General features: G+C 33.1%; 1 protein-coding gene across 3 annotated transcripts; it reads left to right on the top strand.

Annotated features, from left to right (window-relative positions):
* Nucleotides 1-2,132: 2,132 nt before the first annotated feature.
* On the top strand, nucleotides 2,133-9,038 carry LOC122046777 (transcription initiation factor TFIID subunit 13-like). 3 transcript variants are annotated; one of them, XM_042607638.1, is made up of 6 exons: nucleotides 2,133-2,288; nucleotides 2,597-2,710; nucleotides 4,560-4,597; nucleotides 6,158-6,217; nucleotides 7,408-7,482; nucleotides 8,708-9,038. In XM_042607638.1, exons 2-6 carry the CDS (start codon nucleotides 2,605-2,607, stop codon nucleotides 8,816-8,818), a joined length of 390 nt encoding a protein of 129 aa, XP_042463572.1. In that variant the 5' UTR covers nucleotides 2,133-2,288; nucleotides 2,597-2,604; the 3' UTR covers nucleotides 8,819-9,038. The 3 variants fall into 3 exon arrangements, with proteins under 3 accessions (XP_042463572.1, XP_042463571.1, XP_042463573.1); XM_042607637.1 differs by having other exon boundaries at nucleotides 2,140-2,301; XM_042607639.1 differs by having other exon boundaries at nucleotides 2,142-2,293.
* The last annotated feature ends 7,638 nt before the right edge of the window (nucleotides 9,039-16,676 follow it).

Genomic DNA, 16,676 nt, shown 5'->3' with positions numbered 1-16,676 from the left:
TGTTTGAAAATATTCCTGAGTTCAAAGCCTGCTAAAGGCATTATTTACTTGAGATTCCTTCAATTCTTAAAGGCATTATTTACTTGAGAATAAAAAAAATGATTCCTTCACTTCTTAATGCAATAGTTATCAATTAAAACAATTGATGTTTCATGTTTGCATATGAATCATAAGGGCAGAAGATATAATAAATTGGTAACAAATGCATTCAAATTCATCTTGCTATATTATTTGTAAGTAGCAAGACATACATATTGATATTCAAGGTGGTCGCCAACCTCTAATATTACCTTAACTTTATCATCTAAGTAATTACCATTTTTACTAGAAATGATCTAGTTTGTTTGTTTGTTTTTATGCATGAAAAGAAGATTTGGTGGAAAATAAAGTTTTTGTTGAAAAAGAAGATGAGTTGATGTATGTATAGTTTATTTTGAAAAAATTTGTTTAACTTCTAGGAGTGTTGGACTTGTATAACTTCTTGGAGTGTTAGACTTGTATCTTCTTGGAGTCTTGAAGAAGAAACTTCTTGTATCACTTTTTGAGAACTTTAGATTTGTATTATTGTAGAATCGATTTCAAATATTGATAGATGTTTATATATGTTAATAGGATGTAATAATGTTAATTAAGATGTGTTGAATGTTTATGATGTATTGTTTAATTTTGTTGTACACCACATATTTATATAAGTATTGGATTGGATTAAATTGTAAAAACAAATTGATTCTGGCAAATTTTTTTGGGATTTAAGGACGAATTTAGCGACGAAAATAATTTATCGGCAAATTAGCGTAAATTACTGTGTATCGATAAATTTGCGACAAATTAATTTTTGTCCCAAAATTCGTCCAAGAATCTAAGACGAATTTATAGATTTGTCCTAGAATTTGGAACGAATCTGGGATAAATTTGTACTTTCGCCCCAAAAGGGACGAATCCACATATTTGTCCTAGAATCTGCGATGAAATTTGGGACGAATTGACGATAAATTTCGTTAATTCGTTGCCAATTTCATCATCAATTTTGTCCCTAATTTTGTTATAATTTTGTGAAGAATATTATTTTTTTTACAAAATTAGTGACGAATTTGGCAACAAAATTATTATTCGTCGTCAATTTCATCCACAAATTCGTCGCCAAGTTGGCAACGAGAATTTTGGGGCGAAAATTTTTTCATAGCAGAATTTGTCCAAAAAATTTTTGCGATAAATTTTTTTTATAAATTTGTCCAAAAATTCGTCTTAGAACACTACATTTTTTATAGTGTGTAGAGCATATTCTTAAATAAGTTGTTACTGCTTACTTGATTAGTATTGCTTTGTATATATACATTTTGATCTATGAGACCCATTCTTGATAGTGTGTTTTGCTCGTAGTCCATAGCTAGTTAGCTGCACACTCTTTGTTTGCTCATGAGATTCATCCATGATAAAGTATTTATATCATAGATTGACTGTCCACGTCCACGTGACTCATCCGTAATAAAATATTTTTCACACATTTCTCAACTAAATAATTTCCTACACATCCTATTTATGCATGGGGTAATGCTAAATGGCTAGAATCTGGCCAGCTAGAATCAATACATGCAAGTGTACACATGGGTATTTTAGTAATATCATATGTGTACATTAATTACATGCATGTACATGCATGTATTTCAATTGAAAGATAAAAAATTTTAGCTGACCAGATTCTGATCAACAAGAATCACCCTTATGCATGAGACCCGTAAGTGATAGAACATTTCTCCAATGATTTCCGAGTCGCGATCTAGTCGTGATTTTGTGGCTGTGAATGCTCATGATTTGTTTGACAAGCTGCGTAGTTTAACAAAATAATAATAATAATTTTTTTTAATTATTTAGGATCCATAATATTATTTACAAAAATCAAATACTATTTCTATTATTAAAATAATATTAATAATTTTTCTAAAATATTGTTGTTAACTTACTATAAAAATTCTTGTATTCGATTGATGGTTTTATTCATCCAATCATATATTTTGATACTAAATATTTAGTTAAAATTTAATTTAATTTTTATACGTTTAATATAAATTTAGTATTTCTGTTAATATTTGTACGTATTAAAAAATATACAATTAAAGTTTGTTGTATATTTTTTATAGATCAGGGCTAAATATTGTCCCATCGTCTCCCGCAATCGCAACTCGCAATCGCCAGTAGAATTCGGACGAACGAACGTCCAAGCTCTTTCGCATCTTCTCCATCGCCGACCAACTCCGGATACGAACCTCGAAGCTTCTCCGGCGTTCCTCGTTAAGTAATTCCGTAGGGTTTCCAATCTTGCAAGAGATCCCGGAATTTGTTTTTTTTTCTTCTTCTTTTTGATTGCGCCTTTCCATTGTTTTTTGTTTCCTATTTTGGTATTATCTACAATATGAACATTTTTCTTCGCATGCTTTGTTGAAGGTTTGCACTTGTTCTCCTCATAATGTTCGGATTTCACATTGGATTGGTTCCATTTTCCCCCCCGAATTTCTGTGTTTCTTAGGGTTTTCTGTGAGAAATATAGGATCTTGATATGCATTCTCGCTTTCTTGTATGTAAATTTGGAATTTCGTAGCTTACCCGATGCACAATTCGTCTTCTTCCGGCCCTCCGGCAAAACCAAGGGTAGGGACGTCTCAGGCATCGGAAGCTTCTCTCAAGCGCAAGCGTGGTGTATTTCAGAAAGATTGTGAGTACATTAATCTTTCTTGTTCTTCCTCATAGCTATTTTTTTAGAAAGCAGATATTGTTCATAAGAATATTTTGAATTTTATTATTATTATCAACATGGATGCATACCCAGATTTGCAAACTTCTACAGTTAGTTTGATGTCTATCATTCAACTGCCTTTACTATCCTTTTGAAAATTTTAATTTTGTCTCCTTTTTTTTTTGTTCCGATAATGTTCTCTCTGACTGACCAAGTGGAATACATTTTTTAACATCTGTACCTCCTTGGAGCCTTTGATGAACTTGGCATAATTCTCTATGATGCTTCTGAAATATTGCATATAGGCTTCATACTTTTGATAGTCATTCTTCACTTTCTGGTTTTATGATTGTTTGTCTCATGTCTGTGCAAAAACCGAATTAGATGTCAAGTGTGTGTTGAAAATGGGCCATACATTTCTACTCGTTATTGCTTGTCAGCAAAGTTTTTATGAGTAATCTCTGTGAGTTTTTTTCTCCTTATATTAAAGGATTGTGTGCAAGGATTGAGATCAATCCTGAAGCTAAGAACCCAAAATAGGTTCTCATGGAAACCTTCATGTTCCATCATCCATATGAATATCATATTCATATTGAACTCAACATGTTACTATTACTGAGTAGTCATTCATATTTGTTATGTTGAAGGCATTATTTTTGCGACATTGAATGCTAGACTAACAGCAATTTAAGTCTGCACAGAATTAAATTATCATGTTGAAGCAGTTAATGTGCTGCATAATATATGCAAACCTAAGAGTGAATATTTTATTGTATAATAATTATTCCTGGAATTCCTTATAAATTGTAGAATTTATAAAATAAAAATTTCTTGTATCACCTTCTATTTTGAGATATGCCATGAGATTAGAATGGTGAAGCTCTCAATGGTTATTGCGCTTGTGAAATAGGGGATCTAAGATGTTGTTTGATCATGGACCAAAGCCAAAAGAAGCAAGATTTTGTGGTTGGGTTGTACTAACAGGACGAAAATGTTAGCACCCATCCTTGGATGGGCTCTATGACTGGGCATCATGCTTCCCTTGTCCTCTTCCTATCATGAGCTAACAATTTTCTCATTTCTTGTTGTGAAGTCTTAATATCATAGCTTTGGTAAAGAGTTTTAAGGAGGCGTAGTGAATGACCTATTTCCAGTCCCTTTTTCTGCGATGAGGAACAGGTTGAATTGCAAGACTATCCATCTTTAATTATTAGATGGCAAATGCAAGATCTTTGTTTTTTTTGGAGAAATAATAAACCATGGATCTTCTTGTAGACTGAGATACGGAGAAGGTTGTTTTATTTGTGAACTTCTTACCTGTTTGCGTTAATATGCTCAATATTCAATACATTTTAGTTATAATCAAGTGATGCCAAGACCCTTTACACTGCCTGCTCCTAAAGCACACAGGTCACAAAATATCATCAACACAGATGCAGACTCTTTCAACTTCTTATCCCTTTTCTACAATTGACTAATGACCTACACAGAACCAATTGCAACTCATCCAAAGAAACAGGCAAGCCAGTAGTTCAATCAACAGGTATTAAATAAATCAAATCTTCAGCCAATGTCCTTGCAGATGATTGCATCTTTGGATCATACAGGCTTGATCCAGACCTGTTGTCACAATATGTTAACAATGATATTAGTTGATGCACTTTTTTTATTCTGAATTGAGTACTACGTGACATACCTAGTATTTTCACAGGACAATTTTCATTTCTGGTGCTATTTCTTGTAACTTTTTCCAAGAACCTATGCAAACATATACACAGAAAATGCTTCACCTTTAATTCCTGATTTGCCTTATTGATTCCACATGCAGTGCAACACATGATGTATGGCTTTGGAGATGATGCAAATGTGAGCGTTCCATATGTCTAATCTTTGTTTATTGCCTATTATTTACCACTTTTCCATCATTTATTATCTTTTACTTGCAATTTAGAGCTTTTAGGCATGCCACTTATGATTTTATGTTAAAATCCCAAAAATATATAAAAATCAGTTATGGAGTTTAACATTCATTGTCTTGAATTGACACATATTTCTTTAAATTAGTTTTACCTCAACTTGCACCCCTACTTTTTTTACATTTAATGCACATATCCTTTTGTTGTCATGAATTGACAGGACAAGTTTTGACATATTGGTTACTACCTAAAGTAATCCTAGTAGGAGTAACTGGGAAGAAGAGAAAATTGTAAAAAATATACTATTCTTTAATCTCGTTAAATGCCGCCACCACCACCACCACCATCATTACTAGCCAGAGATATTCAAGTGAGAGGCTGTTGGACTTGATCAGCTCTGAAATAATCTTTTAATTTTCTGGCATAAATTCAATCTCCTTTCTCTATTAGATTACATTTTTCATTTTCTTTATTTTAGTTTAATAGTCTTTTCAAGGAATGATTATGCTAACAGACAGCATTTTATTAACCCAAATTTGCTGACAATTGATACAAATTTTGTAAACACGATTTGAAACTGAAAGGTTCATGCATAATTCATTAACCTGTACCCATTTTGGTACTTAACCTCTTGCCAAGGTGCTTGGATTCATGGTTTCAGTTGATTTACATGCTTGATCATGGACTTTGCAACTAGTCTTATTGTTAAATCATGAGTATGGTTTGAAATCTTGAATTGCGTCGGGTGAAACAGTCAAAACTATCATTCCGATAAATTACTGAAACGTGATACTAAGCATTAGGATAACGTCGCCTATTTTGATGTGTCAATCATGTCGACAAATATCATTTTATGTTAACATTCGACACCACTTGACATGCTAAAGTTGAGATAATGTTGTTTTTTTTTATAGTTTGTCTCCATACAAGATAATGTCCAAATTGTAGTATTCCATATGAAAAACAAACATTAAACATACACTTATCTCTTTTTTTTTTCCTTCATCTCTTTCCTCCTTGCACTTTTAATTTATCACCGGTACTATATACTGAAACTTTGGTATGATAGCAAAACAGTATTGTTTTAGTCAAAGATTGAAACATCGGCACGGCACAGTAAGTGCACCAATGAGGCAGATTTTCCTATTATTCTCAAGATGCAATGGGGGAGAGGTTGACCAAGCACCTTGGAGCAACTTGACTAGAACTAGTTTGGAGGGATGAGTAACATTTCCCAGTTAATGGCAGTCTCCAGGTTACAGGACTAAATATTTTGAAGAAAAAGATCTTTCTTGATGTGTAACAGGACATTTCAAGGGCATCTAATAAGCTGGCTTACTCAATTTAGTTTTGAAGAGCGAATGGCACTATTCTATATGGTTCTTATTTCTTGAACATTTTAATAATAACTGCATGAGTTAAATTGCTTTGGAGTTGCACTAGCAATGCTGTAAGAATATTTCCACACTCTTCTCTATATCTCAATTGTCCTTTTTTTATGGTTCTGCAGCCTCTTCCAGAAACTGTTTCTTTGGTGGAGGACATTGTTACAGAATACATCACTGATATGGTAACTACAGTCATCTTCTTTTAATGGTTCCAATTATCATGACAACTACGAACATGTGAATTCACTAAACGATGTCTGATGTATTCACGAGGACATCGCAACTGAAACCCATATAATTCTCATAACAATAAATATAACACTTGCTGTTTTTGAGAGGCATATGTAGTCTTTTGCTTACTTGCTAAACCGAATAAAGTGGCTTCACCTTTTAACCAGGGGCGTAGCCAGGATTTTCGATTAGGAGGGGCAAATTTCAAAAATTCATGAAACGAGGAAAGAATAACTTACAACTCTTGGAAGATCATTGATTTTGAGAAAAATAGAGAAGATAAAATAGAGGGGGAGAAGTAAAAAAAAGGAGAACTTTACTTTCTTTGTTAGAAACCTTGACTAGTTTTGGTGAGCTCGACAATAACACAAAGAGAGCAAGGTAAGACAAGACATGACTATTTTGCAGTGCCAATAAAATCCTAAATAATACCAGAAGAGGAAAAAGATAGGGGGGTTGATGGCTGCAATTGATCTTGTTGCTAGAAGAGGGTAGCAACTGTTGTTACATTTCTTACTTGCTGGAGAAGAGAAAGGAGAAGAAAAAAGCTCTTATGCTTTAGAAGAGGAGAGGAAAAAATTGTAGGTTTTCTAATGTTGGAGAAGAGAAGGAGAAGAAGCAAACGAGGAAGAAGAGGAAAAAAAAATAAAAGAGAGGAATGAGCGAAGGGGTGGCATACGGTACAGTTAGGATGTAACATGTATAGGAAGAAGAGAGAGGAAAAAATGAAAGGTTTCGTCCAAAATATCCTAATTCTTTTTAAATCGTTTGAACTCGTTTAAACATTAAACTTGGTTCGGCCATAACTCAACTTCAAATCATTTCCAATTTGAACCAACATAATATTTATCTCCATATATACTCGTTGAATTTAGTTCAAACTCGATTCAATTTTAATTTAGCTTCCTTACTTTACTTTGTGCCCTACTATTTAGTTCATCCGTTTATTATTATATATTATATATATATATATTTTAATCAAATGTGAGAGGGGGCGGTCGCACCCCCTCTCCTTAAGGTGGCTACGCCCCTGCTTTTAACTGGGCATCTGCAATGTAGTTTTTTTTTTGTCTTTTATACTGTGCAATCCTTTACTTGCTAAACTGAATAAATTGGTTGCACCATTTACCTGAATTTGCAGGTTCATAAAGCACAAAACATTGCAACGAAGAGAGGAAGGTTGTTGACTGAAGATTTCTTGTATCTCGTTCGGAAGGTATGATGTGAATTCTGAAACTGGATCCTTTTTTTTCTCTTAAAAATATAATAGGTCTACTAGATTCTTTGATTCTTAGAAGTGGCCATGACAAATTATCCTGTTTCTCAGTTTTATTTTCACCTACACCTGCATGCATTTCTTTTTGGGTTCTTTCGACTCTTGGAACCGGAGTTGATTTGTCCGTGTTGATTCTATTAAACTGCTTTCCATCATGCTGTTGTCACAATGTCACTCATTCCTTTGGTCATTTAAGAATTTAGGGATTCATTCTCCATTACCTTTATTATGCAACTTTGGCCTCATTGAATCTTAATCCATAACTAATAATCACAAAATAATTGGTTGGTGTTCATCATTGCCAATCTTTTTTTAATAGAATTTACTTTTAGACATGATTTGAAATCTAGTATTGTACTGATAAAATGGTCGAATGTATCATTTCGATAAATCACTGAAACTGAATACAACTTGACATCATGGTTCAAAATCTTGAACCATGTCATAGTTTCAGCCTTTGATCGAAAAAATATTATTCTAGTATCGTGTGTCGGTGACAAATTGGAGGTTAAAAAGGAAAAATGATGAAGAAAAAAAGAAATGAGAGTGTCTGTGCTAAGTGGTATGAGTTTTAGTAATTTATCAAAATGATATGTTTCAACTGTTTCATCCGACATGATATAAGATTTAAAATCATGCTTGACATAGACTCCTTATGTTTCATCTCTTTCTATCTTCAACTTCAATCCATTACCAACACCATGCATTAAAACATCGGCACGACATTGAAACAATATTATTTTAGTCAAAGACTGAAATTTCGGCATGACTTGAGATTTTGAACCGTGTTTTTAGGCAAGAAAATTCTCTCTTCTACAACTAATTTCCCACTCAGATTTACGACTGAACTCCCCATTGTATAACCAGATTCAAGAGTGTTAATGAATAAAAACTTCTTCACTTACCCATAACACCTGAATAAAAACCAACATATTAGATACAAAAAAGTTACTTTCAAAGGAATCTTGTTTATTTTTCTATGAAAAAATAGAATGGAAAATTGAATTCCTGCTCAAAGTAGAAACTTCCTTTAGCATCTTTCTTTAGTTTTCTTCTTGTTCTATTCTACAATTTTTTTTTGACTGTCGAAATACTTATCAGCTTGTCAACTCTTTTTATCTATTGAGCATTTCACCCCGTTCTTCGTTCTGGTATTCATGAATAGGATCCACCAAAGCTCCGTCGGTCGTCTGAACTGTTGGCCATGCACGAAGAACTTAAACTGGCAAGGAAAGCCTTCGATGTAAACGAAGACTCTCTAGCAAATGCTGAGTGAAGGCTTTGAGTTATACTCGGTTAGATCATCGATTGCAACATAATAATCCCAAGTGATGACATGGATATTTTGATCGTAGTTAGGGTGATAAACAAGTCGATTCAAATTTTGGAGTGTTCAAATTTGTTTGATAAAATAATCGAGTCAAACTAAGCTGAAAATGAATTAAGCTATTGAAATATTGTTCAAGTTTGACTTGATTTATTTTTATGAGCTTCAACTTGGTTCAAGTTTGATTTGAGCTTGATTCGTTTAGATGTTATCGATCTATTAATTCAAATTTGTTTGATTGTCTGAAATTTTTATTTCTTTGATTAATTATTGAATTTGATAATTTAAATTTATTTGTTCATTTTAAAATTGATAAAAATTTTATTAATGAATATGATTTGGGAACATTGTTCATAAATATTATTCATGAATATTAATGAGTTGAATACATGTATTCGAATTTGTTTGTTTAATTTAACAAGTTGTTTTGTTTATTTAATTGATTTTATTTGTATTGAATGGATATAAATAAATTCTTATTAAGTTGGACATCATTCATAAACGTTTGATTCATTTACTATCTCAATCTTAGTGTTTACAGATGGCTTCTATTTGGGCTGTTAGCTGAATTAGAGTATCCATAATCCTTTGATTAAGCAAAGTACAACCCTAGTTTATGTTCATACTGTAAATAAATACTTAGTACCTCATTCCTCTAATTAAATAATTTTTTTTATATATTTGAAATATATTTACAGATGGTTGGTTTTTGGTAAATAATTTATTAGTTTTTTAACACATGAAGAAATAATTGTAGGGTTTTCAATTATAGAATTTTTAATGCATTTATACCTTGTAAAGAAATATTTTTTAAATAATTAAAACTTTTTAATATGCGTGATGTAAACTACACATGATGATCAGTTTGAAATTTAGTGTCAACCACATCCAATCAGTTTACTGATTTAGCAGTTGAAAAAAAAATCATTTGTGACGTATTTTACCACTAATTTTAAAAAAAAAATCATTGCACAAAATGTTTGACTAACTCTAAGATGAATAATTTTTCGTCGCGAATAACTCAATCAAATTCTGTGATGAGGACATATTCATTAGTTATAAATTTTATAATGAATTTTATTTTCATCATTAAATTTGTTATAAATTTATAACAAAAATAAAATTTATCACAGAATTCATAAATCAACATTAACGATGAAATTACGTTAACATGCAGATTTGATGACAAATTCTATTTTCAACACAAATTTTTAACGAAAATGATTCATCATCAAATCTACAATGAAAATAAGATTCGTTACAAATATACGACTAATTTCATTTTTATCACATATTTACGATACATAATGGATTATGATATGTTGGCGACAAAAAATTTTCGTCGCAAAATGTAAAATTTTTGTCCAGAATCTATCCATTTTTACATTTTATCATGTATACAAAATTCAAACATGTTTATACACATACAAACATTCCTGTTAGAATCCCAAGGTTATTTTGATGTGATCAACAAGTTAAGTTAGATTCTGTAGTGTTTTAATCTTGTGTCTAAGTGTGCAGGAGCTTAGGAGCACAAGGAGTCGAACAAAAGACGCAACTAACGAGAAAGACGGCACGGGAGAGAGCCGACGGGCTCGGTGCATCTGAGGTACGAGGTGCTACGGAAGAGTACGCGGGCGGACGAGAAGGAGGCGCGTGGCGTTTCCGAGGGACGAGAAGCTGGAGCGGAAGGTTGCTCGAGAAGACCGAAATTGGATTCGAGTGAGTCTTATTTCTATTGACTGAAATCACCCAAGCAAACGGAGCCGGAGCAGAAGACCCGGACCGAAACAAGCAGCACCGGAGCAAAGGGCCCGAACCAAAGTCAACCTAGTTGACTTTAGTGGTCCGGGCGCCCGGAGCGATTCCGGGCGCCTGGAATTAGATTTTGACCGGATTGCAGTCAAACGTGATCCGTTACAAAGGGGACAAAATTTTATCCCCCTCCCAGGCGCCTGGAATGCTCCAGGCGCGCCGACCAAGGCTATAAATACAGCCTTGGTCCAGAAGCTATTAATTCATTCAAGCAATTAGCAAACCAACACTTGTGCGCTTCCATTTTTAGTTTAGCTTCTATTTTTTATACGTTATTACTGTAAGAGACTTCTCCGCCTGAAAGAGATACTAGTGTGATTCATTCCTTGGATTAACAACCTCCCCGGTTGTAACCAAGTAAAAATTACTGTCTCTACCTTTTTAATTCTTTCTTTAATTAATGCAAGTGTTCTTTTGAAAATCCGAGAATGTAGTTTTGTTTTTTATTTGGGCAGACTATTCAACCCCCCTTCTAGCCAGCCAACGCGGACCAACAAGTGATATCAGAGTCAGGACGCTTCAGGAGAACTAACCGCCGATCGAAGCACCAAACAAATGGATGAAGCTAACATCTATCCACCAACATTCGAGGGGGAGTTCACATTTTGGAAGAGACGAATGGAGGTTTATTTTAAAATTGATTTTAATATGTTATTAATAATGAATTATGGTTATGAAGCTCCAAAGGTCACAAAAGGAGAAGAACTTGAGGAGCATCAATGGACTGACGAGTAGCGCAACGAATTCATGACAAACGGTAAGGTTGGATCCCGTCTTCTGAGTGTACTACCTGCCCAGGATATTGAAAGAATCAGAAAATACAAAAGTGCAAAAGAACTTTAGGAAAAGTTCTTGAAGCTCTATGAAGAATCAATTAAAGCCGAATCTGACCCCTCGATATATGGATACCGAGTCGTCGTCAGAAGAGTCCAAGATCGACGAAATTACCGGGATATCCTTAACAGTCGAATTCCATCCCGATGACATAGAAAGCTCATCCCAGGTGAGCATTGATGAAGGGGAAGAGTCTTCAGAAGAAAACAACTCAACAGGAGGAGAATCAACAACTGACAAGGTAAGTCATGTATGACATCCACCTCCTGACCAATTGATTAATTCAATCAAAACTTGGTCGAAAGATTTTTGTGAATTAGAAATTATATTGTCGAAAGATTTTTGCGAATTAAAACCTAAAAAGTTATTAACAAAGAATACTGAGTTAAAAGAAACTCTAGCAATAACTTGTCAATTAAAGAATTTCGACAAACTAACAATAGAAAATGACATGTTAAGGGAACAAATACAATTTTCTGCATGTTCAAAATTCCTTGCTTTAAATTTGAGAAATTATGATAAACTAAAATGGAAATTTAAACATCACTAACCTAAAACCTTGAATTAGACTTAGTATTTTCAGCGAGAAAATTAAATGTTAAAATTCCTTATTAGGCTTTGTCTAGAAAGTGGTTGTTGCTCCAATAACCAAGAAGGTCTAGTGTCTCGCCACTGCCTGGAAGCCGAATATTGAAATAAAATATTTAATTAACTTACTGATAAAACATTAAAATTAAATAATGCTTTAAAAAGTTTTTCAAACATTTTTTTTTTGAAAAAAATTCTCCAAATTGTCTAAAAGTTGCCTAAGTTAGAATTTTCGTTTTAGAAAATTTTCTTGCTTAAATTTTTTACTTATTCTCAAAAATAATTTTGTTTGCAAAAACTTAGAGAAATTTTTCAAAAATATTTGTTAAACATTTTTACTTAGAAATTTTTTCTTTGAATTATTACAAATGGGGAGAAAGAATTTTTTTAAAAGTTTTTCAAAATTATTACCCTTATATTTTCTCTTGGTACCCCATTTTTTATGTGATCAAAGGAGGAAAATGAAAAGGTTAAGTGTAGGGGGAGGTAGAGTACAAATTTTTTTATTTTTTATACTTTATTGCAATATTATCTGTTTTACTTTTATGTCTATTTACCCTACCTTAACTTAGGTTGCTCATATCAAAAAGGGGGAGATTGTTGAAACTCCAAGGTTGTTTTGATGTGATCAACAAGTTAAGTTAGGTCCTGTGATGTTTTAACCTTGTGTCTAAGTGTGCAGGAGCTTAGGAGCACAAGGAGTCGAGCAAAAGACACAGGTAGCGAGAATGACGACACGGGAGAGAGCCGACAGGCTCGGTGCATCTGAGGTACGAGGTGTTGCGGAAGAGTATGCTGGCGGACGAGAAGGAGGCGCGTGACGTTTCAGAGGGATGAAAAGCCGGAGCGGAAGGTTGCTCGAGAATGTCGAAATTGGGTTTGGGTGAGTCTTATTTCGGTTGGTTGAAATCACCCAAAAAAGCGGAGCCGGAGCGGAAGACCTGGACCGAAGCGAGCAGCACAAGAGCAGAGGGTCCGAACCAAAAGTCAACCTGGTTGACTTTAGTGGTCCGAGCGTTCGGACCCATTCCGGGCGCCCGGAGCGATTCCGGGCGCCTGGAATTGGATTTTGACTGAATTGTGGTCAAACGCGATCCGTTGCGAAGGGGATAAAATTTTATCCCCCTCCCAGGCGCCTGGAACGCTCCAGGCGCCCCGACCAAGGCTATAAATATAGCCTTGGTCCAGAAGCTATTAATTCATTCAAGCAATTAGCAAACCAACACTTGTGCACTTCCATTTTTAGTTTAGCTTCTATTTTTTGTACATCATTGTTGTAAGAGGCTTCTCCGTCTGAAGGAGATACTAGTGCAGTTCATTTCATGGATTAACAACCTCTCCGGTTGTAACCAAGTAAAAATTCATGTGCCTCTACCTTTTTAGTTCTTTCTTTAATTAATGCAAGTGTTCTTTTGAAAGTTCGAGAAGAGTAGTTTTGTTTTTTATTTGGGCAGACTATTCAACCCCCTTCTAGCTGGCCAACGTGGACCAACAATTCCAACTCATCATATTCAACATCTAAATCAAAATCTACAATCCATTTCTTCTTTTCTAACATCAAAAAATAAATCAGCGAAAAGTATCATTTTACATTTAAAAAAGAAATCTTATAAACTAATACAAAACTTAATATGTAAAGACTTACTTTCTCTTATATGTCCTTGGTCTCACCAACCCTGTTTGACACAAATTAATAGTATTAATAAAAAAATGCAAAAATGAAGGATTCACAAATATTCAAAAACACAAATTTTGAGACAAATTACAAGTATACATAACAAAGTCATGAAAAATCATCATCATCATTGTCGTCGTCCCCATCATCATCAGAATCGGGAGGAATCTGGTTTGGAGCGAGCTTTACTGAAGATCCTGTTGTCAGTGCATTTCTCTCGTTTCTTCATCCCTTTGCAATATTATCCTCTTCAAATTGCTAACCTCTTCGATCAAGTTATTTATTTGTGTCCTTACTATTGATGGGGTGGAAAAATATATATTAGCAACTCTTTGGGTTCTACTCAAAGAACTCATTTCCGATATCCTTCTCCCTTTCAATCCCCCATTCATCTCTAGTCATAAACTCATATTATTACCAATAGAGAGTTCAGATCCACTGAATTCATCACTAGTTCATGAATTTCTTAATGCTAGCTCTAGCTCATAATATTTATCCTGTATTGTAATAAGAAAAATTATAATAAAATTATAATAACAATATTTTAAAAACACATATAATCTTAATTAGATATAATAAAAATGCATATATAAAGGGAGAGAAGGTACATAACTATAGATTCTAAGTTATAACTTAGGATCAAAGATTAATCAAAATCTTAATTGTTTTAGTTCTATCTTAGCTCCAAGTCTTGTCTTTTTTAAAAAAAAAAAATGTGCAAGTGAATGTATCTATAAACATTAGGGCATTCTCCATTTTCTTGGTTAAAAAAAATATTGTTAGAAATAATGAAAGTATCTGAAATTGATTAAAAAATTAGGAGAGTTAACAAATTATTAATCTATGTGTATACTCATCGATATTGATAGAGCCTCCCGCATATGTCGCAGATGAGTTTCTAGAATTATAAGCTTGATTTTACCTATTCTGTTGACTATTGTGTTTGCTCTCCTCGATTGCCCAAAAATTGGAGATCATGACCCAATTTTTATCGGTGATGTAGGGTGGTTTTTTCTGCCTAGTCTTTGCATGATTAAGTACATGCCAAATATGATCCCCATATTTTTTTCTTAAAAATTCTTTTTATTTCACCACTTCACTCGGTTTCTAATTGAATGTCTGCTAAAATGAAAAAAATAATTAATTATATATTCACTTTAATGTCATATATAAATTGAAGGGGATATGCCTTAAATTTATTCTACCAGAGTTCTTTGGTAAGTGTTGGAATGCTTGTATATATCATTGAAGCACCACCCAATGATTATTCATGATTCTATTAATATTGTAAATAACCTGTACAGAATTTAAAAATCTACCGATTAAAAACAAATAATGTTAAATAATTAAGATAGTTGAAAAAAAATAAAATATTAACATAGTACTTATGAATCTCTCAGCGAGACTAGAAACTCTTGAGTGTTTGTAATCTTAGCAGTTGAGTTTCTGGTGGAAGGAACATGCTCCTGTATTGGCGACAGTGAATGGGAAGATGCTGGTAAAAGTGCATGGGAAGGTCCTGCACCTGAATGGGGGGTGTAGGTCCATGGCTAGGTGATGAAGCAGACTCGCTAAGAGAACTCCGTCTATGCCCACCACGTTGAAACTGTCAACTAAAATTATTAGCATAAAGTAATTAAAAATTTCATACATAATAAAGAATATGAAAAAACTTATCATATTTAATAACAAATCAGAGTGTGGGTGGAATAGAAAAAATACAGTGCATTAACATATATATATATATATATATATATATATATATATATATATAAAAGAATGAGACATATAAACAACTAATTGAGTTACGAGTTTTCTAATTTAGAAAATTAAAATTAAATTTACTCATAAATAAAACATTATCATATTTGAAAATGGAATATTATATTTTAGTGTGAATGTCTGATAATAAAACTTACCCATCATCATCAATCAAAGTTCTCATTGTCATTCTCATCATCATCATTATCATTCTCATGAATTTCACTGCATCCACGTTTATCATTACTCTGTTGGAAACTTGTAACATTGGAATAATATATTCCTCTGCTTGAAATGTGTTCACAACTTTCTCTTGTTGATATACAATGTCTTCTCAATGTTCCTCAATTTTTTTTCGTGCTTTCGTTTTACAAACAACCCACTAATCATTCTTGTCACATTTCAACGTAGGATATGAAGAATATAATACTTAAATCATTTATTGTGTCAACACAAAAAATTCATATCTCTTATGATTTATTTCAACCAAATTATATCATGGATGCATCTTCATTCCTCTGACAGGGTCAAACCAACGACATATAAATAAGATAACTCGTATTTTTAGGTCAGAGTATTCTACCTTTATAATTTCATTAAGCAAATCATAAAAATTATTATTTACACCTTCATCATTGGATGACTAAACACATACTCCACTATTCATTATAGTCTTCTTCATTCCATATTCTTAAGTATGAAAATTATATCCATTTATAAAATATGTTGGTTAAATGCATACCAATGCTTTTGGATCCCCCCTCCCCCCCTCTCACATAAATGGAATAGGAATTCTTACTCAAGGTGAGCTTGATTATCATGAACCTAAAGTCAAATAAATATGTTTAAAAATTTACATATGTGTAAATTAAATTTAGATTATCTACTTACATATGATTTGAACCATGATGCAAATTCTTCTTTGCATAAGCAATCAAACTCTTGTATTGTCATTTCAGAATATAAGTTTTGGAAAATCCTACCATAAAAAAATTAAAACACAAATAATTTACGACATAAGAAATACACAAAAATAGAAAGTATATACTAACTCATAATTGTTGGAGTGTATACTGAAAGCCTAAGCTTTGTAAACATTCATTATGAATAAAGAATCACATTTGGTCTAATGAT

This window comes from Zingiber officinale, chromosome 2B (genome assembly GCF_018446385.1).
Source record: "Zingiber officinale cultivar Zhangliang chromosome 2B, Zo_v1.1, whole genome shotgun sequence".
Classification (NCBI taxonomy): Eukaryota; Viridiplantae; Streptophyta; class Magnoliopsida; order Zingiberales; family Zingiberaceae; genus Zingiber; species Zingiber officinale.
Note: the sequence above shows the minus strand (reverse complement) of the source record. Positions and strands in the feature narration are given on the sequence as shown.